General features: G+C 41.2%; 1 protein-coding gene across 1 annotated transcript in view; it reads right to left on the bottom strand.

The window, feature by feature from the left end:
* Positions 1-24,084, bottom strand: part of UTRN (utrophin) — a 594,030-nt gene that overhangs the window by 386,223 nt on the left and 183,723 nt on the right. Inside the window, exons 23-29 of the mRNA XM_074948548.1 lie at positions 22,128-22,340; positions 12,085-12,198; positions 11,041-11,196; positions 8,359-8,529; positions 2,436-2,615; positions 1,550-1,684; positions 905-1,054 (exon numbers count right to left, since the gene is read on the bottom strand). Coding sequence (XP_074804649.1) covers positions 905-1,054; positions 1,550-1,684; positions 2,436-2,615; positions 8,359-8,529; positions 11,041-11,196; positions 12,085-12,198; positions 22,128-22,340 — 1,119 coding nt within the window. The remainder of the gene's footprint in view (positions 1-904; positions 1,055-1,549; positions 1,685-2,435; positions 2,616-8,358; positions 8,530-11,040; positions 11,197-12,084; positions 12,199-22,127; positions 22,341-24,084) is intronic.

The raw sequence follows: 24,084 nt of genomic DNA, 5'->3' as shown, positions 1-24,084 counted from the left end.
GAAACTTCAGGGTAACCAAGTCACCCCTTAACCCTCTCTTTGATAAAGAGATTCAGCTCCTTAAGTCTACCACTATGAGGCATGTTTTCTAACCCTTTAGTTATCCTCATGGCTCTTCTCTAAACCTTCTCCAACTTATCAACATCCCTTCTGAACTGTGGACACCAGAACTGGACACAGTATTCCAGCAGTGGTCACACTAGTGCAAAATACAGAGGTAAAATAACCTCTCTACTCCTACTCAAGAGTCACCTGTTTATGCATCCAAAGACTGCATTAGCCCTTTTGGCCACATGTCACAAAACATGAAGAGGAGAAAAAGAAATACTCAAGACTTTAATGTCAGAAGGGACCATGATGATCACCTAGTCTGATCTCACGCAATGGCTTCCTCACATACTTTATTAAAGTTTGACTTTGTTCTAATCATATTCAAGAATAAAAACAGCAACCGTACATGTTTTCAGTGTTAGGGAAAATGTGCAGAGATCTGCTTCTGGCACTACAATTTTGCTAAAACATACGATAGTGGAAGAGGAAAATTAATTTGGAGTACTGGGATGAACTCCATTTCAAAACGCATTTTAAGTTTTGAAAATGAAATCTCTTCCATTTTGTCGCAACTATTTGGAAAATGAGGTAAAAAGATACTGTAGCTTTTCCAAATAATAATGAATTAATAGAAAAATAAATGATCGTGGATCTGAGTCTGATGGCGATTTTCTAAATCAAGTATGCCTAACACCATTGTGAACACTTTTCTGTATTACTGCCTTTCAGTCTTGTGTCCATGATTTGAATGGCCTAACCATAACCATTTCAGCTTTTGTTCAAACCCATCTGAGTGCACGAAGCTGACTGTGACACTTAAAGGCTTCCTCCCACCACGCTCCCAAATTCTTACCAAGTGACTTAATTCTTCATAGCGGGCATTGAAAGCCTCCAATTTTTCACTGATGATGTCATCAAGAATCCCTCCATCAATCAACGTCTGACCAAGCTCCCGAATCTGGGTTCGATTATCAGCTGGATGACGCAGGACAGATTCCAGGGACTAAACAAAGGAGAATGGCGACAACTGTTAGGATGCTGAATTTTGCTTTGTTTTTAGAATTCAAATTTTGGCTGTACGCAGAGCACCTTTTATACTCCAAATGTTCTCTAACAGAATGCGTTAGGTACAGCTAGTGCAGCGACTGTAGAGGGCAAGTTCAACAATCGTTATGTTTTCAACAGGTAAATCACAGCACTTATTTGCTATTCACAACTACCCCAAAATGAAGGCTACTGAGAAGACTTAGCAATTTATATGGGGCAGAAAACAACATGTAACTGTATCTCTAAATGATACAAAGTACAATAATCTTTAGGCTCCCTCATAACTGTATCTCTTCACTGGTTATCTTTACAATTATCAGTTCTGTAGATTTAAATAAATTATATATTCATTTGACATAGGAAATGAAAAGTTCAACGTACATTTTTGTATGTATATATACATTTAACAGGGCTATCTGAAAAGTCACCAATCCAATGGGATGACTAATACCTCAAGAGCTTCATTGACAGCATTCAATTTATCAGGTAGATTTTCTGTGCTTTGCACCCTTTCCTCTAAAGAGTTTAGCCAAGCAGTTTCTAGGTCCAGATATTGAAGCAGCTCAACCCAACAGGACCATACCTCCTAAAGGTAATAGAAAAACTGAAATTAGCCTAAAGACCATTTATTCAGATACCTCTGAGCGTTCCAAGTATGAACAGATTTGCCTAAGATAGTAGAACAACGAGCACTATTATTCATAAATGCAACACAATTCGAACACACATTACAGTAGCTTCTGGAGTTGGATAGCAAATTTTTTTTTTTTTAAAGTTGGCTCCTGGACACAAGAATAACAGTGTTTCATAATGCAAAGAATCTAGGTATCTGCAAATCACATAATACAGCATAGGAAATTTACATGCAGAATTAATATGTACACTCATATCATCATACCATACCACTCATCTCTCCTTCGTAAAAAAGGACCACATTTACTCCTATCCCACACGAACCTATACTTATTTCAGTTTTATTATTAGAGTTAACATTTAAAATGATAAATAATAATGTTGCTCTGTGGAGATTCTTTTTGCCATTTTGGAAGCAGTGGCAATACATAACAGAGCTGTGTGACAGCACTCCTTGGCTGGAGAAATGTTTATTGCAGTACAATATGTGGGCCTAGTTATTGGACACAGAATCAAATCAAAAATTAGATGGTGCCTTGTGGATTCCAGTAACCTACCCCTGAAGAAAAAGAAAGTGACAGCAAACTCTGTGTACACAAAAGACATTGGATTTAACGATGAAACCTCACATTTTAAGTGTCCATCGCCATCTTTTTTTGTGCCTCTTTCCTGAGTTTTATTAATTTGAGAGCTATGAATCGTACCTCTAAAGTGTGGCATTTCCCCCGGATCCGATTACACAGTAGTTGGTAGTTCTCTAACACAATGTTAAGTTCGGATGTCAAGTGCTGACCACCAGATGGCACTTTTGCAGCTAACACCTTGATATTGTCTTTCAAAATCTTCACGCGCACTTCTTTCTGCAACACATCCTCTTTCGCTCTCTAGTCAAAAAGATGTATTATTTGTTCAGCTTCTGCTTAATTCAGTGCCCCCCACTAGTAGTTAGCATAAAACAAACCAAAACAATTTACTAATCTGATAATTAACCATTAAATGTTATTCTAATCATAGGCTTAAAAGGCTCATCCTTATATTGCTGTGCTTACATATGAACTGACCAAATGCTGACTTGCACGCATTTTGACTGAAGCCCATGTGTCTGTGTGTGTTTGTGCATATTTTACATGTACACATGGATGGTAAACAAATACACACAGAATGGTCTATTGAGAGAATAGGGAGCTTCCCAAGACTTCTGAGCAGCAGAAGATTAAGCATGCATGCTTTTGATATGTGGATCTGAATCTTGGCTGGCAGAACTTAATTCCAACAGAACTTGGACCCCAAAAGACCCATGGACAATAAGGGATAGGAGAGAAGAGCACGAAGTGAAGTCAGTAGAGATTCAGGTGGGAAAGGGATTGTTGGCCCAAGCTATCTTATATTGTCTCTTGTGCTGAAATTTACCATACTGCAATATTATGGCTCAGAAGACACCTCAGAACGCAAGCAGAGTAGCATGTTAAATACATGTTAAGTGGCAGCAAATGGCAGGAGGGTAGCACACATGTCAAGCCAAGGACTGAGGCAGTTTGGCCCAAAAGAGAATGACAACATGAAATGACAGCCTCCTTACCAGAAAAGATATTATCCCCTCTAGAAGAAAAGGAGTACTTGTGGCACCTTAGAGACTAACCAATTTATTTGAGCATGAGCTTTCGTGAGCTACAGCTCACTTCATCGGATGCATACTGTGGAAATTGCAGAAGACATTATATACACAGACACCATGAAACAATACCTCCTCCCACCCCACTCTGCTGCTGGTAATAGCTTATCTAAAGTGATCATCAAGTTGGGCCATTTCCAGCACAAATCCAGGTTCTCTCACCCTCCGCTCCCCCCCCCCCCCCGCCACAAACTCACTCTCTTGCTGGTAATAGCCCATCCAAAGTGACCACTCTCTTCACAATGTGTATGATAATCAAGGTGGGCCATTTCCTGCAGAAATCCAGGTTCTCTCACCCCCTCACCCCCCTCCAAAAACCACACACACAAACTCACTCTCCTGCTGGTAATAGCTCATCCAAAGTGACCACTCTCCCTACAATGTGCATGATAATCAAGGTGGACCATTTCCGGCACAAATCCAGGTTCTCTCATTCCCCCACCCCCAACACACACACAAACTCACTCTCCTGCTGGCAATAGCTCATCCAAACTGACCACTCTCCCCACAATGTGCATGATAATCAACGTGGGCCACTTCCAGCATAAATCCAAGTTTAATCAGAACGTCGGGGGGGGGGGGGGGGGGGAGGAAAAAAACAAGGGGAAATAGGCTACCTTGCATAATGACTTAGCCACTCCCAGTCTCTATTTAAGCCTAAATTAATAGTATCCAATTTGCAAATGAATTCCAATTCAGCAGTTTCTCGCTGGACTCTGGATTTGAAGTTTTTTTGTTGTAAGATAGCGACCTTCATGTCTGTGATTGCGTGACCAGAGAGATTGAAGTGTTCTCCGACTGGCTTATGAATGTTATAATTCTTGACATCTGATTTGTGTCCATTTATTCTTTTACATAGAGACTGTCCAGTTTGACCAATGTACATGGCAGAGGGGCATTGCTGGCACATGATGGCATATATCACATTGGTGGATGTGCAGGTGAACGAGCCTCTGATAGTGTGGCTGATGTTATTAGGCCCTGTGATGGTGTCCCCTGAATAGATATGTGGGCACAGTTGGCAACGGGCTTTGTTGCAAGGATAGGTTCCTGGGTTAGTGGTTCTGTTGTGTGGTATGTGGTTGTTGGTGAGTATTCGCTTCAGGTTGGGGGGCTGTCTGTAGGCAAGGACTGGCCTGTCTCCCAAGATTTGTGAGAGTGTTGAGTCATCCTTCAGGATAGGTTGTAGATCCTTAATAATGCGTTGGAGGGGTTTTAGTTGGGGGCTGAAGGTGACGGCTAGTGGCGTTCTGTTATTTTCTTTGTTAGGCCTGTCCTGTAGTAGGTGACTTCTGGGAACTCTTCTGGCTCTATCAATCTGTTTCTTCACTTCCGCAGGTGGGTATCGTAGTTGTAAGAATGCTTGATAGAGATCTTGTAGGTGTTTGTCTCTGTCTGAGGGGTTGGAGCAAATGCGGTTGTATCGCAGAGCTTGGCTGTAGACGATGGATCGTGTGGTGTGGTCAGGGTGAAAGCTGGAGGCATGTAGGTAGGAATAGCGGTCAGTAGGTTTCCAGTATAGGGTGGTGGTTATGTGATCATCGTTTATTAGCACTGTAGTGTCCAGGAAGTGGATCTCTTGTGTGGACTGGACCAGGCTGAGGTTGATGGTGGGATGGAAATTGTTGAAATCATGGTGGAATTCCTCAAGGGCTTCTTTTCCATGGGTCCAGATGATGAAGATGTCATCAATATAGCGCGAGTAGGGGCATTAGGGGACGAGAGCTGAGGAAGCGTTGTTCTAAATCAGCCATAAAAATGTTGGCATACTGTGGGGCCATGCGGGTACCCATAGCAGTGCTGCTGATCTGAAGGTATACATTGTCCCCAAATGTAAAATAGTTATGGGTAAGGACAAAGTCACAAAGTTCAGCCACCAGGTTAGCCGTGACATTATCGGGGATAGTGTTCTTGACGGCTTGTAGTCCATCTTTGTGTGGAATGTTGGTGTAGAGGGCTTCTACATCCATAGTGGCCAGGATGGTGTTATCAGGAAGATCACCGATGGATTGTAGTTTCCTCAGGAAGTCAGTGGTGTCTCGAAGGTAGCTGGGAGTGCTGGTAGTGTAGGGCCTGAGGAGGGAGTCTACATAGCCAGACAATCCTGCTGTCAGGGTGCCAATGCCTGAGATGATGGGGCGCCCAGGATTTCCAGGTTTATGGATCTTGGGTAGTAGATAGAATATCCCAGGTCGGGGTTCCAGGGGTGTGTCTGTGCAGATTTGATCTTGTGCTTTTTCAGGAAGTTTCTTGAGCAAATGCTGTAGTTGCTTTCGGTAACTCTCAGTGGGATCATAGGGTAATGGCTTGTAGAAAGTGGTGTTGGCGATTACTCACCAACAACCACATACCACACAACAGAACCACTAACCCAGGAACCTATCCTTGCAACAAAGCCCGTTGCCAACTGTGCCCACATATCTATTCAGGGGACACCATCACAGGGCCTAATAACATCAGCCACACTATCAGAGGCTCGTTCACCTGCACATCCACCAATGTGATATATGCCATCATGTGCCAGCAATGCCCCTCTGCCATGTACATTGGTCAAACTGGACAGTCTCTATGTAAAAGAATAAATGGACACAAATCAGATGTCAAGAATTATAACATTCATAAACCAGTCGGAGAACACTTTAATCTCTCTGGTCACGCAATCACAGACATGAAGGTCGCTATCTTACAACAAAAAAACTTCAAATCCAGAGTCCAGCGAGAAACTGCTGAATTGGAATTCATTTGCAAATTGGATACTATTAATTTAGGCTTAAATAGAGACTGGGAGTGGCTAAGTCATTATGCAAGGTAGCCTATTTCCCCTTGTTTTTTCCTACCCCCCCGCCCCCCAGACGTTCTGGTTAAACTTGGATTTATGCTGGAAGTGGCCCACCTTGATTGTCATGCACATTGTGGGGAGAGTGGTCACTTTGGATGAGCTATTACCAGCAGGAGAGTGAGTTTGTGTGTGTATGGGGGTTGGGGGGGTGAGAAAACCTGGATTTGTGCTGGAAATGGCCCACCTTGATTTTCATGCACGTTGTAAGGAGAGTGGTCACTTTGGATAGGCTATTACCAGCAGGAGAGTGAGTTTGCGTGTGTGGTTTTTGGAGGGGGGTGAGAGAACCTGGATTTCTGCAGGAAATGGCCCACCTTGATTATCATACACATTGTGAAGAGAGTGGTCACTTTGGATGGGCTATTACCAGCAAGAGAGTGAGTTGGGGGGGGGGGGGGGGCGGAGGGTGAGAAAACCTGGATTTGTGCTGGAAATGGCCCAACTTGATGATCACTTTAGATAAGCTATTACCAGCAGCAGAGTGGGGTGGGAGGAGGTATTGTTTCATGGTGTCTGTGTATATAATGTCTTCTGCAATTTCCACAGTATGCATCCGATGAAGTGAGCTGTAGCTCACGGAAGCTCATGCTCAAATAAATTGGTTAGTCTCTAAGGTGCCACAAGTACTCCTTTTCTTTTTGCGAATACAGACTAACACGGCTGTTACTCTGAAACCTATCCCCTCTAGGTTAGAGAAGGTAGAGGTAGGTTAGACACCACAAAAAAAAAAAAATGCTGCCCTGGGGGTCCTTTTCTCATCTTTCTCTGTAGGCCCTCGCCTCCACAGTTTGAACCATATGCACATGGTTCTGTTCACCTATTCTTTTAGGACGGGATTTTCAAAAGCGCTTATCGTTGGTTTAATTCTGCTCCCACTGAAGGCAATGGGAGTTTTACTATCAATTTCAATGACAATGAAATTAGGCTTCTGAAAATCCTTGAAAAGACAGATTTCTTTTCCTTTCAAATATTAAATGCAATCCCAAAATAATACCCTTTATCAACAACAGAAGAGTTTGGTTAGATATTAAGTATATGCTAAAACTATGGTTAACCATCTAGATTATTACAATGTCCTTATCACATTAAGTAGTATAGGGTATGAATCTGGACTAAACAGACACAGACTGCACTAAGATTTCTCAGACATTTATTCTACTGAAAAGACGCAAGGAGGTTCTCTGGCCTGTGTTATTCAGGATGTCAGATTAGAAGATCATAATAGTCTCTTGTGGCCTTGACATCTATGAAAAACCCTTGCTGAAAACTGCTTCACAAAGACTCCTTGAGAAAAGCAATTTATAACTTTGAATGTAGATGTGTCAGTATAGTAGAAAGTAAAAATAGACCCTATATTTAATATTCTACTGGATAACCTGGGTCTATAATTGTTTTAATGCCCAGACAAAAATGCTCGTCAGTTCTGTACCTCCGCCCAAAAAGATTAGATCATATAGCCATCTGCTGGGTCAATGATCTATATTCAACTAGAAGATATATTTTAAATTTGGGACTACTGGCCTGAAAGTTGAGAGGAGCAGGGACAGGGCTGCTTTTCTGATATTAAAGTCACAAATTTGTCTTGGTTCCAAAATACAAAGCAAATTTGTTTCAATTTTTTTCCCCACATCAAGACACCTTATTTATTCAAGGACATATGACCCAATTGCTGTAAATGGATGGATCAGTTTATAGAATTGCTAATTTACGTAAGTATAATACCACATTTTCTCTTGTTTTCTCAATTTTTGGCTCCTGCAATAAATTTCTATTGTTCTCACTTTTCACATCTTTCCTTCTCCCCACGCCGACCCCGACCCAATTTCCTACAGACACCAACCCTGCTTGTCGGTCAGAGTGGGTAGCCTTTCATTATGGAACTCTTGCTGCTCTTTGCCCAATGAGAAAATCTGCTTATTCAGCCTGTGCTTTAAAAATTAAAATTCCATAAAGTGTAGTTGAAGAATAGCACTAATCTTATCATGAGCAGAACACCCTTCCATGTAAGTAATCATCATATAAAACTCAAGGTAAGCGCCCAGACAAAAAGTGTTAAGTGGTGTTGTTTATTTGTTTATGCGTAACCAGGTCTTTGTAATGATCTAGTATTTCTGACCTTCATTTCCTCTACAGCATTCTCTAGTTCTTCTGGAGATTTGTACTCAAAATCTCTCTCCAAGTACTCCTCTTCAGCCTGCGTCATCCATTCTTGCATCTCTGCCAAATCCTTCTTCAAGTTTATAGTTTTTTCCTGACTTTCAGACAACCGATTTTTTTGACTAACAATCTAGAAATGTCAACAAGAAAAGTTAAGGTGGTTTCACTATTTGAAGTTGTTCACATCATTTGAAACGCATTTTAACATAGACTCAAAGTCAAGTAATTAAATACCCTCAACCAAAACATTTTTTACAGTTCTCTTTTTAGATAAAAAGATTCAGAAATTCAAAACTAATAATTTGAGCTATTTTAAGCAGACCAAGCCACCTGCTTCCATGGAGGAAGACCAAGATCTGGCGGGGACAAAAGATACGTCTTTCCTCTCTGAGTATAGTCTGGTGACACTCCCTGAGATACTAGAGAGTATCAAGTGCCCTTCGGTGTCCTATCTTTTTAGTTTATAAGTATTAATAAATAAGTAGTCACTTAGGAACTTCACAGGTGTCCCTATGTTGCTCACCATGGCCACTCAAGACACATTCTCTTGCTCCAAAAGTACATGCCCCTGCCACTTTAGCTAAAGAAAAGTCACTAGCAACAAGCAGTATATGGCCTATGGCACATGGATGTGTAATTCTTTTTCTATCCAGAAGAGGTACAAACACATTCTGATTAATGTGGAGACCAAAGACTGGAGAGGGAGGGTCAGCACTGGAAAACTAACAGTAAAAAAAAAATTTTCAGAAGGGTTTTGAAGGATGGGTCAAAAATTGGGTGGCACAGTGTCAGGAATAATATTCCAGACCTCCCAGGCAACTTGAGAAAAGGCCTACAACTGTCTGTTAGGGAAAGAGATAAGATGAACAACAGGCAAGTTGACTTGGTAAATCAGATAATCTTTAACTACAAACTGAACAGGAAAAAGATCTAAAGCAATGATACCCATTAGATATGGGAATAATGCATTTTAACTTTTAGTGCATTTGTCAGAGGATTTACTGGGCCTGGGTTGAGCTTTCAGCCATTTTAACAGTTGAATATATAAGGTGTACTGTAATTTAGAAAACAGAAGTTTTGTTTTAGGAAACAAAACCTTTTTTTTTGGGGTTTGTTTGTTTTTTTACCAGCCGAGAGGAATTACCAGTCACTCTAGAGAACACATTTTTTTAAACTCCATCGGGGGACATTATAACACAGAAGATGACTACTATTTTCCTTTTAGGGTAAAATTTTCAATTTGGGCCTGTCAATCTCAAACCTGTTCCCTTTTGTAAGCCACTTTCCAGACATGCCTGAGATAACACTTCTTAATATGGAGCTCAACTGTATTGAGTGGAAAACCGATGGACCAGTTTGAACAATGCACTGAACTAAAATTAACCAAAATGTAAATTAACTGGATCTTTGATCATTTATTGTAAAATGAAATACTGATTTGACAAGGTACAATATTAAAACTATATTCCCTTGTGACAGAGTGCTGGGAATCAGCAACTTAACCAGCACTCTGGTCACTGTTTAGCCAGTTAAGCCCTGGGCAGGGCCTGATTAAGAAGAGGAGTTTCTGATTATTAGTTCAGATTGGGGTTGTGAAGCTAATGAGCCCATTAACAAGGAGACTAGATAAAAACACAGGAATAAAATGCAGGAGACAGAAAGAGACAGACAGACAAGACTAGCAGGACCTGACAAAAGGCAGTTCTCTGGGAAGAGAAACTTCTCACACATACATGCTTTGGAAAAGGAGTAGTAGTAAAGATACATAATATTGTAAATACTATGACTGCACTAATATGTAAAAGCTAGGGTGACCAGACAGCAAATGTGAAAAATCGGGACGGGATGGGTAGTAATAGGAGCTTATATGAGAAAAAAGACCCAAAAATCGGCACTGTCCCTATAAAATCGTGACATCTGGTCACCCTAGTAAAAGCTGGAGGAGTGACACTGTAAATAAACCGCATGGTGGTATCTACAGAAGGGAAGGTCTCTGTGCAAAACAAAAAGAGGACAAGAGCAATGGGACCCTGTCACATACCTGTTTTGAAGTCTTCCATTATTCTCATTAAAAATGATCTCAATATATTACTTTTAAAACTTAAACTAAGGGCCATCTATCTCCCAGAGCCACAAACGCAACTCCAAATGAAGTCAATGGGAGGGTGTTCTAAGACCTCTGGCAATAGAGCATGCGTGCTGCAGGCTGTTCTGTTCAACAGAACCAAAAGGGCACATCACAGGATGTAAAAATGTGACTTAAACGTACTTAATAAAATGAAACACATGCGCTGGTAAAAACTATTCTTGATCAGTCATCTTTTCTTTTGATTTATCATTGTATCAACAACTTTTTGAATTATAAATGTTTAAAAATTAGAAACAGACATCTACCTCAAAAAGTACAGTGTCAAAGTAAAGCACTGATTCCTTGAACAAGCCCATCATACCATTTTTTCCTAGCAGGCTACAATATCAAACTACAAATTTCCTTTTTAAACAGATTTTATAAATGGGATGTTACATCTAAAGGCTTGACTATTCTATTATTACCCATCTAGTCCATTAACACCTATAGAGTGAAAAAGCAATGAACAGTTACAGATAAAACAAATAAGTAGTAATGCTATCAGTTACTGACCTGTTTGCTCAGTTTCTCCCATTTTGCCTCGCAGTCGAATAGCCTAGACTTTATCCAGGTATCAACTCCTACAACAGGCTGGCTTCTTAAAGTGGACTCTACTTCTTTCATCTCTTTCAGAGTCAGCTCAGTCTTTTCCATTTCATTAACAAACATCTAAGCATGTATCAGAGAAAGAACACGTTAACAACTCCTATTGTGGGAGTACACGAATTATGCATTTATTTTTGTAAGACATCTGTATGATATGCATTCCTGTCATTTCTCTTTTCTCAAATACATCTGTACTGAAGGCAATGAGACACCAAGATAAATATCAACCCTATTCATATACCAGTCAGCAGAGTGCGTACCAGAGGCGTAACAGACAACATAACTATAGCCCACCTGACTCCGTCATTACATCATTCAAATTAATATTCAAAAAATGCCAAAATGCCTATATTATCCCCTTGGAATGCCATGGGTTTGAAGAGGATGCACAAGTGTTTTGGACATTTCCAAATTTCCAGAAACAAGGGAAAGCGACACAAACAAACTGACTACGTTTCAGGGTTTATTCACATGCTCTCAGCCAAAATTCATAGCCATTGGGGGATAATACTACTAGTCCTTGGTTGGGAAGAAAGGTTGAGGCCCAGAACTGGGGAGTTGGGAGATTTGCATGTGGTTCTTGACTCTGAGCAGGACTTCTTTTATTACCAAGGAAAGTCACTTTTTCCTCTGTCCCAGTTCCCTCATCCATAAAACGTGGGAAACACTTACCTATCTATCATGGGAGTTGTGAAGCTACATTATACTAGATATTTGTAAGCATGCTAGGAGGCCTGGAAGAAGCTCTCTGAAGTGCAATGTATTATTAGGGTCAAATGGATTGAAGGGCTAATTGAAAAATACTACCTGGACAAAAAAAGACGACAACAAAGGGAAAGAATTTTTGCCATGCTTTACTGAACGTGTCATACACTGTTTAATAATAGTAGCAAAATAATAAAGATGAGAGAAACACTATTGCAGAAGGTTCCCTAGATAAGCAGAACTCACTGTGCATTGGTCAAGCTGTCTTTGAAGCCCTTCAGAATCTCCTTGGATAGCCTGTTCTTTCATTAAGAAGTCCTTCACACCATCCATCCACTTCTGAATGATTTTTGAATCAGCCTGAATTGAACACAGTAACTCCATGATGAACAGCCTATAACTACAGCATTTCAACAGCTATCAGTAACAAGGGAGGACAATTTTAAAAGCTGCTAGCATAACTTCAATTTCTGTTCTGTTTGAGAGATTTGTTTCCCACCATCAGACTTATATGAATGTTTGTAAAGTAATACATGCAAGTAACAAAACTTCTAAATACAGGCTGCACTGTTCCTGGCCACTAAACAGGTGAACAGAGGAGGGGGGTGAGTATAGGGTTAAGGAGTTTCTGCCCACACCCTACTGTAAGGCCTCTGTGAAGACCAGGCACAACTATAGGCCACTTTGTAGACAGGAGTGCAGGGACTGCCCCCGCCATATTCCCCAGGAATACACTGTGCCCAAGGAGGTGGGGCCAGGAATCCTTTCCCTCCCCATTGCACTGCACTGACACAGGTAGGAACGGTGCACACTGTATCTCTTTAAAAGGTGCAGTAGCAAGGATGCTCCTCCTCCATGCCTGCTGGGGACCACTGGGAGCCATTTTGCCTTTCTAAGGAACGCAGATGTGTAGAAAATGCCACACTTGATCACAACAATGATCCACTAAATCCAATCGCCTATCTCAGAGTGGCCATTACCAGATACAGGGAAGTGTCTTAACTCTTATCAGTTAGCTTATGCCCTGAAGAATGAAGATTTGTATCCCTTCTAACAAAAAAGTTTTATCCTGTCTAATGTAATTGTGGATGTGTAATATTGTTATTTAAGCCTAATATTTTAAAACCCCTGCTATACTCGCTGCTTCAATTATATTTGGGATAAAGAGGTCCTTGGGTTAGTTACACTTTGCAGAAAAAAGTATTCATTTTCTCATTTTTCAATTTGTTGTACCTCAGTTTCACTTTATGCTGACACAACCATCCCAATACAGAGCTGCTCCTTAAAAGCTACAATTGAGTCTTATAAAGTATATATTCCATACTGCATTCCAAAGCTGAAGAAAGGTATGTCTTATTTCATTGGAACCTTGTAACAATAATACTTTCAGGATCCAAATATGACACTGCCAATTTCTAAAAAAATATCTGCATTGGAAGCCCATTAAAGCACTGCAGTACTTATTTTTGTCCCAAATCCACTATTGGAAAGATTTATGGTTAAATTCTTGACATTGTTTTGTTCCTCCTCCAGCTTTTGGAATTTTCTGCAGCTGATTAGACTGGTTTGTGAAATCAGTTCTCAAAACAAACCATAGGAAGCTCCAACAGTGAAACAACAGTTCCATATGAAATATGCGTTCATTTAAGATTAAGATTTGACAGTTTACTTAAGCACGTGCTTAACTTTAAGCACATAACTGGTCAAACCAAATGCAATAGGATAATTCACATGCTTTAGAGTTAGGTATGTGCTTAAGTACCTTGCTTTCGAATGTTCTTATTTGAAAAAGCAGAACATTAAGATTGTTTGCAGTGTTGTTGTAGCCATGTTGGTCCCGGAGTAGTAGAGACACAGCGGGTAAGGTACTGTCTTTGACTGGACCAACTCCTGTTCATGAGAGAACCAGTCTTTTGAACTTACTCTTCTTCAGGTCTGGGAGATGTAGCAGTAACTCTGAGTACCTCTCTCAGACCTGACCGGGAGCTCTGCATGGGCTTAAAGGCTTGTGTTTCACCAACAGGAGTTGGTCCAATAGGAGTTATTACTTCACCTACCCTTGGGTCTCAGACAGTTGAGATGTGGTTTCATCTTAATTAAATTTCATGCTCTGGGTGCCCTAAACCTCTGACTGCCAGATGCTGGGACTGGACGACGGGGATGGATGACTTGATAATTGCCCTGTTCTGTTCATTCCTTCTGAAGCATCTGGCACTGGCCACTGTCAGAAGACAGGATACTGGGCTAGATGGACCATTGGTCTGACCCAGTATGGGTCTTACATTCTAGGTTTAATAAAGTAAATACTTACACATCATGCAGAAAGAGAATGAGTCAGTCAAATGCATAAGGCAGGGGGTGGTTTTTTTTTTAAATTATACCCTAAATTTGGATGAGCTCAATAATAGGACAATTTCATCCCAACTGGAAACAAAGATTACCAACTGGAAACAAAGATTACATGTACTGAATATCAACATGAGTCCCTATAAGAAGCATGTGCAATATTTCTTTGCAGTAGGTTAAAGAAAAATGAAAGCAAGAATATAAGTATGCAAACAAGAGAACCAAATATTACAATATGGTGGAGGTATGATAATCTAGAAAAGAATTTGAGGAGGGAAGAGAGATGAAAAAGATATTTAGCATTCCTTTTAAACCAACTATAACGCACAGACAATCCAGGAAGTTTTTGGAGTGTGTTGGGGACAACTTCCTGGTACGAATGCTGGAGGAACCAACTAGGGGCCGTTCTCCTCTTGACCGGCTGCTTACAAACAGAGAAGAATTGGTAGGGGAAGTAAAAGTGGGTGGCAACCCGGGCAGCAGTGACCATGAGATGGTTGAGTTCAGGATCCTGACAAAAGGAAGAAAGGAGAGTAGCAAAATATGGACCCTGGACTTCAGAAAAGCAGACTTTGACTCCCTTAGGGAACTGATGGGCAGGATCCCCTGGGAGGCTAATATGGGGGGACAAGGAGTCCAGGAGAGCTGGCTGTATTTTAAAGAAGCCTTATTGAGGGTGCAGGAACAAACCATCCTGACGTGCAGAAAGAATAGCAAATAGGGCAGGAGACCCAGCTTGTCTTAACAGTGAAATGTCTGGTGAGCTTAAACTCAAAAAGGAAGCTTACAAGAAGTGAAAATTTGGACAGCTGACTAGGGAGGAGTATAAAAATATTGCTAGAGCATGCAGGGAGTGTAATCAGGAAGACCAAGACACAATTGGAGTTGCAGCTAGCAAGGGATGTGAAGGGTAACAAGAAGGGTTTCTAAAAGTATGTTAGCAACAAGATGATGATCAGGGAAATTGTGGGACCCTGACTGAATGGGGAAGGCAACATAGTGACAGATGATGTGGAAAAAGCTGAAGTACTCAATGCTTTTTTCCCCCCCTCAGTTTTAACAGACAAGGTCAGCTCGCAAACTGCTGCACTGGGCAACACAGTATGGGGAGGAAGTGAGAAGCCCTCAGAGGTGAAAGAAAAGGTTAAGGACTATTTAGAAAATCTGGACATGCACAAGTCCATGGGTCCAGAGTGGTAGGGGACCCAATGCATTCAAGGGTGCTGAGGGAGTTGGCTGAGGTGATTGCAGAGCCATTGGCCATTATATTTGAAAATTCATGGTGATTGGGGGAGGTCCCAGAAATTGGAAAAAGGCAAATATAGTTCCCATATTTTAAAAAGGAAAGAAAGAGAACCCGGGGAACTACAGACCAGTCAGCCTCACTTCAGTCCCCAGCAAAATCATGAAGCAGGTCTTCAATGAATCCATTTTGAAGCACTTTGAGGAGAAGGTGGTGATCAGGAACAGTCAACATGGATTCACCAAGGGCAAGTCCTGCCTGACCAACCTGATTGCTTTCTATGATCAGATAACTGGCTCTCTGGATATGGGGAAAGCAGTAGATGTGATACATCTTGATTTTAGCAAAGCTTTTGATACGGTCTCCCACAATATTCTTGCCAGCAAGTTAAAGAAGTATGGATTGGATGAATGGACTATAAAGTGGATAGAAAACTAGCTAGACTCTTGGGCTCAACTGGTAGCGATCAACGGCTTGATGTCTAGTTGGCAGCTGGTATCAAGTGGAGTGCCCCAGGGGTCGGTCCTGGGGCCAGTTTTGTTCAACATCTTTATTAATGATCTGGATGATGGGATGGATTGCACCCTCAGCAAGTTCACAGATTACACTAAAATGGGGGGAGAGGTAGATACGCTGGACGGTAGGAATAGGGTCCAGAGTGACCTAGACAAATTGGAGGATTGGACCAAAAGAAATCTGATGAGGTTCAACAAGGACAAGTGCAGAGTCCTGCACTTAGGATGGAAGACTCCCATGCACTGTTACAGGCTGGGAACCAACTGGCTAAGCAGCAGTTCTGTAGAAAAGGACCTGGGGATTACAGTGGACAAGAAACTGAATATGAGTCAGCAGCGTGCCCTGGTTGCCAAGGCCAACAGCATATTGGGCTGTATTAGTAGGAGCATTGCCAGCAGACTGAGGGAATTGATAATTTCCCTCTATTCGGCACTGGTGAGGCCACACCTGGAGTACTGCATCCAGTTTTGGTCCCCCAACTACAGAAGGGATGTGGACAAATTGGAGAGAGTCCAGCGGAGGACAACTAAAACGATTAGGGGGCTGGAGCACATGACTTACAAGGAGAGGCTGAAGGAACTGGGGTTATCTAGTCTGCAAAACAAAAGAGTGAGGGGGGATTTGATAGCAGCCTTCAACTACCTGAAGGGAGATTCCAAAGAGGATGGCGCTAGGCTGTTCTCAGTGGTGGCAGACGACAGAACAAACAGCAATGGTCTCAAGTTGCAGTGCAGGAGGTCTAGGCTGGACATTAGGAAACACTATTCCACTAGGAGGGTGGTGAAGCACTGCAATGGGTTACCTAGGAAGGTGGTGGTATCTCCATCCTTAGGAGGTTTTTAAGGCCCAGCCTGAGAAAGCCTTGACTGGAATGATTTAGTTGGGGTTGGTCCTGCTTTGAGCAGGGGGTTGGACTAGATGACCTCCTGAGGTCTCTTCCAACCCTAATCTTCTATGATTCTATGACAAAGACATATAATACAACATATATTAAAACTCAGGGCCAGATCATACCACTTATGTTCTCATGTGGGGGTGGTCCTCTTAATGCACAGATATGAACCATTCTGCACAAAATGGGAGCGCTCACACTTATTTGGCACTGCCCCCACCCCTGCAGAGGGCCTCTCTGCTGTCCACTTTCCATGTGGAGAAAAGGAGGGGAGATGGTGATGGCTGGGGGGGGGGGGGGGTATATCATAAGACCCTTAGGAGCCCCTTCAGAACTCTACCTAAAAAATAGGACATACTTCTCTGTATTCTCTCTCCCAGGTCAGTCCCTGCAAGGAGGAACCCAGGGACAGCTGCAACCACAGAGCAGGAGAGATCCCTGGCAATTCTGTTCCATTACTAGCTGTGCTACCTGGGAGATATAAGAGGCCAGAGCCAGTGCAGGAACCTGAAGAGATGTGTCAGCTTTAGGGGCAGGCTTTGTCGCCTTCATGACAGGGAAGGAAACCCTGCCATCCATGGACAAGATGCTGAGGAGGAATCCTTCTGGATATTTCTACACAACACTCCCTCCCACAGCTATCAATCCAGAGGATGTGCGAGTGTGATGGTCTCTTTAGAGTGGGATCATTTGCCCAATAGTATTTTCTACAATATTTTCCACTAAAATTTGTAAAGCTACGCACCATTTAACAAAGCTGAATAAAATGAATGTTTCCTCTCTTATTTCCCAAAGTGAAATCTAAACACACATTTTAGTCCATGTGCCACTGATGACCCACAGAATTCGCGTCCCACAATTAAGGGGAAATTCCATGGTCCCTTGTAGCATAGTCCAGTGGACAGGACTGGCTCTGCCACTGACCTGCTGTACGACCTTTGATAAGTCACTTCACTCTCTGGGTTGCCTATATGTAAAATGGGGATAATGATATTTGTCAGGTGTAGATCTCAGAACTAAGTGTTCATATTGCTGCAAAATGTAAATTTAAAAACATGAGAAAACTGATTAAAAACAAAACAATAATCCTTATGTAAATGCAAACTATCTTCATCAGGATCTCACTTGCTTCAACTCACTCCCACGTCTCTTGCCTACCCACTCATCTATCTGCTTTACTAAGTCTGGGTATAGAATATCTATGCAAATACAACTAGTTCACAGATTAGATCCTCCCTCCCCGGCAATGCAAACTTCACTCTGATCTGCCCAGTCCTAACCATGAAGTTTTTGTTTCAATCTTCATGTTTAAACTATGATGGTTTTTAAATTATAGCATCCCGGGATATCACCACCAATGTATGTACTAACAAAGCTCTTCAAAGGAACTCGGAAGCTACAAATATGCAGCTTTATGTAGGTTTGTTCGTTTACTGATAGCTTTACAAAGCATTCAGGAAATGCTGGCAAAAACTATCAGAAAAACGTTTCATTGTATTAAAAAACACCCATATTTAAGCCCTTGGAAGAACCTCTCCTCAGTCACCACCACTGCACATTTCAGAATACTTCAGTACGGTCTCCTTCTGCAGTTTTCTTAAGCTTTTCCCCGCCGTTAAAACTATGTACTGGTACCTAGTTCCCCGCTGAGGAAAAAATTCTGTTCTTAGATCTGCACCGCAGAACTCAACTTCAGCATTCTGTTCTCCCTATGTCTCCAGAACTCCTATTGACATCAGTGGAACATCAGCAGCCTTGACATCAGTGGGTGACTCAAACACACAGGGAGGGCAGTACACTAACATTGAGTACTACTATGAAGATCAGAAAGGAGAGTTTTTCCCTCAGCTTGTAGCTGCATCACATCACGGAGATGATTCTGATACAATAACGGAGTACGCTACCTTGTTCTCTCGTGCTCATGTGTATGCAAAAGGGAGCATTTTCAGGGCCCAATCCTGCACAGGATAAGCATGTTTAAGTGGGTGAACATGGGGATTATTCAAATGACTGCAGTAAATGCTGAATTTGATGTGCAACTAGTTACAAGAAAGATATTGCAATTACAAGAAATTAGAGGGAGTTCTGAAAAGAACTGCAAAACCGAATTTTTTGGAGGCAATACTTAAAAAGTTAAGTATCTATAGTTAAGCGAGAACTAAGAGGGAACCATTGTAAATCTACTAGTAATTTGAATGATGTGAACACATGGAAGAAGAGGAGTTATTTATCATGAAGCGCAATACTAGGAAGAATGGGGTGAGATTAAGAAAGGGAAATTGTAGGCTTAACATCAAGATAAACCTCTTAAAAGTGAGATGCATGCAGAATGATCACCAAAGGTTTTGGCTGAAATTCCATCACTTGGCAGGTTTAAAACTAGACTGGGGAAAATCCTGGTAAATTTACAACAGGGAATAACCCTTGCCAGCCAGAGAGAATAAGTAGATGACTTAAATGGTCGTTTCCAGCTCTAGACTAACACAGACTTGCTCACCTTAGGCCTTCTCCAACTCACTGAAATCAATTAAAAAGATTGCCATTGACTTCAACAGAAGTAAAATCAGGCTGCCCTCTGAGCTCAGACCTTCCCTACTTTTTAAGATCCCTCAGATCGGTGCCATGAAAGTAGCAAAAAAGTGAGAGTTTTGATGAAACAGAGTGAACATATCTTGGCAGAAATGGATCTCCACCTGATCCTGGGCTGCATAAATAATTAAGCAGCAACAATTTTTTAAACAAACCAGGTATTTCTGATAAAGTAGACAGACAGCTCATACTCCTCTCAGTATTACAGGCAACAGGACTTCCCAGTAATAAATAGAAAGCAGCGGATATCTTCCTTCTGAGAACTCCCTTCACCTCCCTCTAATTTCAGACTGCTTTGTGGATTCTATTTACAAGTTTATTAAATAGGGCCATATTTCAGTGATTGTTATACCAATACTCAGAGAGCTTGCCCAGCCAGTTACTCAGGGGTAAACTGGAAGCCAGCTCCAGATCTAGGACGAATAATTAGTAAATAACCTAGCAAAATACTCACATGAGCATGTGGGTGTATACTCTGTCCCTACGAAGGAGTGAGGCTAGGATTTCGCACCACAAGTATGTTTTTCCAAGCTTATGGTAGCAAATCCCAACCATTTTTTCATTTATCAACCTTAATCAGCTTGTCCAGCTTTGACTAAACTCTGCAAGCCAGGCCTATGTTACTTAGCCATACCATTAACAGTCTCAACTTAGACAAATGTAGGTCTCCACTGACAAGTTCTTAGTATCAGGGTTGGCCACCACCCAAGCACCCCCTCGTGCCCAGAGGTGCATCTGCAGTAATCTGCTCCTGTAGTCTCCTTCACATGGGTCCTCAAAATCAAGACAGTCCAAAAGAAATTAAAATATTCCTAGCCTGGGGTCCATTTTATTCAGTCCTCAGATATACACAGGCCCTTGAGGCCCCAACCCCCATTCAGCATCTCTCCCCACTCCATTAGAGGGTTAACAACCCCTTTTTCCCAGAGCTGGGCACAGTTCAATGTCTCTGCAAGAGTCAAATCTTTCTCGTTGCTGCAAGCTAACTCCTCTGACTTGTATTTCTGAGCATTCCCCAGCTAGCTGCAGCCACCTGCTGCCTTTTATAGGGAATTTCCTGATCCCGCTAAGGCGAAGCTCATCCTGTAATCAGCGCTGACTTAGCCTGAGGCTCAGCAGCCCATGGGGCAAGCCACCCGGTTACATCCTTGTCTGGATTAAAATTTCTCCAAGTAAAGTGTACATTCTACCCCCCGCTCCCACCCCAAAAGTAGTGGGATCAGAAGAGGAAAAAAGCACTCTCCCTTTTCTCTGAATCTTATGCTATATATATATATATATATATATATATATATATATATATATATATATATATATATATATATATATTATAAAACATATATTCTTCAAATGGAAGAGAATATAGAGATTATTCAAAGACGTTTAATGCATATTAAAAAAATCTCCAAATAAGGCAGATTTTTGAAGTGGAAATATAAAATTCAGACAGCAGTTCAATTTGAGAGCTCAGCATCTCCTTTGTCAGCAATTTCTAGCTGCAAAACGGTGGTAAAGGAAACTTTATATTCAGAATCTGGAACTACCATAAATAGACTAATGAGGGATAGATGAGTAGATCTCCCAGACACACATTTTTTACTTTCTAGATTTTGAAATAAAGAAAGAAGAGGAAGCCCAGATCTGAAATGTATTCAAAATGTCTGCTTACACACTACACTAATCACATTAGACACACCAATGACTCCTTATTAACGGACAGACTGGTTTTTAATCTGCTCTGATTGGCACACACTCTCCACTTCATAATTACAAATGATGGTTAGTACTATATTTTTTTGAGCTACATTTTGAAAGCAAGTTATGATGCACTCAATTTTCATGTTTTTGCTTCCCCATAGAGATAGCACAGATTAATAAACTGAGAATGGGAAGGCGACCCAGAAGTTAATTTAAATCCATTTTACACAATGAATCTGTGACACAGAGCAACTAATCCCTCCCATTCTAAAGTGAGGCTATTTCCTTTCCTTCCTCAGAGAACTGTTGCTGAGGATTGATTGAAAAGCGTTTTAAAAAATGATGAAGTACCATACACTGTAAATGTTAATTATTCTTAATAACCATTACCCACCTTCCTGAGATTTCAAAGACTAATTTTTAGAACTGGAAAACCGTTCCTGTATATCACCCTCCTTTTTCCCTTACTCTTTGAAGGCACTGTGCCAATCCAATACTACACTTAATACAAACTCAACTTCAAGGGACTCAGGTTCAGCAGCAGAAATGGGACTCTTACTTTTCAGAAACAGAAAAGCAAAGCATTTAGAGCTGTATTCTGTAAGGTGCTGAACATCCCTGAGAGGCGCTGAATGCTCTCAGCTTCCACTAACATCAATGAGAGCTGAGGGCACTCAGCACCTAGCAGGAGTAAACTCTTAATGATAAACTTGACCCTTGCCATTCCAGAAACAGAGTAAAAAGGAGGATTTTTTTTTTTAAGTACAAATTCTCAGATGATCAAAAAGTAAATCAGAGGTTTTAAAATTGAGAGACTCATGACAACACTACACTATACTTCAGCATTCCCTGTGATAAGATTTTTATATTCTACTTAAATCTGTGGCCAATACATATTTAATGTTGAAGTCAAACATCAGCTGGATTCATACTTGCATAGGGAGAAGGAAATGGACTTTTAATGGGTATGTAAACAGATATAAACCCAAATATTTTTCACTTTACCTCAAATATTCTCAGTTTAGAGACAATTTCCTCCAGTAGGTGAACATCATTAGAAAACTTGACCTTTAACTTGTCCCATTGCTCCTGTACACGCTTGAACTCTTGCTTGTAGATCTTTGCTATATCAGAGGAAGCATGTTTTTCCAAAGCTTTTGTTTCTGCAGCAAGTTTATCTACGGTGGGTTTCTGGCCTTCTGTTGTTTCACAAACAATCTGCAGGGAGAAAACAGAAAAAGAATGTACATATGAGTAGTACTTTTAGGGTTACCATATTTCAAGTTCCCAAATAGAGGACACTGCCAGAAGGGGAGAGTTGTGGTGGGAGAGGGATACAGCCGCCGCCCCTCTCTGGCCACCCAGCTCTGAAGGCAGCGCCATTGCCAGCAGCAGAAGTAACGATGGCAGTACCAAATCATGGACATTTGTTCATATTCCAAAAATCGGCCCAGACGGAGACTGGAAAACCAAAAAAGATGTTCTGTCCAAGAAAACCCAGACGTATGGTAACCCTAAATACTGTGATATACCCAGTATGTGCACACATGCAAATAGTCTACATTAAGGAATTTGAGTCAAAAGAGGCAGAAAATGGAGCTAAGACACTCCCTTCATCCTCAGTGTCCCATTGATATTGCATGTTATCACATAAATCAAAATATGTTACAGGAAGCACTATGGAAGCAATGGCTACCTTGGCTTTTAGTGCTGCTATACTAGCTGTAATATAAGATTATAGTAATAACAATAGGCATCATGCATTTTTAAAGTTCTAAAGAGCCACAGGATAGGCCAAATACCTAATTTTCAAATATTAACTACAAAGAAAACCCTCACGTCCTTTGAGACAGAAATTTAAAATAAGAACCAAGATCACCACAGTTTTACTTAAATCAGGCATTTCTGTTAGTGTTCTGAAGTTTGGTTTTTTAAAAGAATCCCACAAAAATGCTAATATTTGCACCCATTGCTGACTTGTGATGATCTCTGTCTAATTACACGTACTGTAATGGGGAAGTTTTCTCCTCTATGAACATTTTCAAATTCACCATGTAGTTAGTGAGAAAAGACACACAGGAAACTTATTTTGTGCTTCCTCTTATGACTGGCACTTGCTTATCAGTCTGTACAAACTGCAAAGTGTCCATCTGATAAGTCTGTTTTCAGGCTAATGTTTCTGGAAAGAAGATGCACTTTCTGTAAAGGGGTGTAATGATATACCTGAGTGGTATAATGATGACTAACGCAATCCCAACGTAAGCCCTATGCCGCAGGCACTTATGGCTCTTTGTTAGTGGTGAGTGAAGAGAGCAGACAGACTCAGGTTCCTCCTACTCATCATCTGAGATCTTTGCTGCTCTCCACTGTAACTCTCATGTCTCTTTCTTATACTATCATACATCTGCACAGTATCTCTCTTCAGGTCCATTAGTCACAGAGGTGGAGTGGAATTCTTAAACAGAAGTCCAGTCAGACAGACCCCAGAGACTAAAAAAATGTCACGTTCATGATTTCCAACAGCTCATGTACTAAAGGCTTCTGCCAACTTTAAATTACACAGCAGCAGTATCAAAAGAGCAAGCTATAGAATTCCTGCCATATTGTAATCAGCTGTCTATAAAGTAAAGCACTGATAGCCTCACTTACTGGGGATTTTAACACACCCAAATACCCACCCACAAAAAAAACCCCCCAAAAACGGAAAAAAATTAACCAGTGATTAGTCTTCAGCAGAGTTCCTCCAGCTTCATCCCCGCACTCCTACACTAATGCATAAAAAAAAGTTTCTCCATGCACAGCGTGGTTACAAAAAGGGGTGAGGAGGGAGAACAGTTAATTTAGGGGGATTTTTTTTAAACAATTTAACTATTTGGGGGGGGAGAGAGAGAGACACAGACACAGACACACACGGACATGAAGTGGGAGGTTCGTATATTTATATAGCAGGTTTTGACAAAGA

The sequence above is a fragment of the Natator depressus genome, chromosome 3, assembly GCF_965152275.1.
Source record: "Natator depressus isolate rNatDep1 chromosome 3, rNatDep2.hap1, whole genome shotgun sequence".
Taxonomy (NCBI): Eukaryota; Metazoa; Chordata; order Testudines; family Cheloniidae; genus Natator; species Natator depressus.
This window is presented reverse-complemented; position numbering and strand designations above follow the sequence as displayed.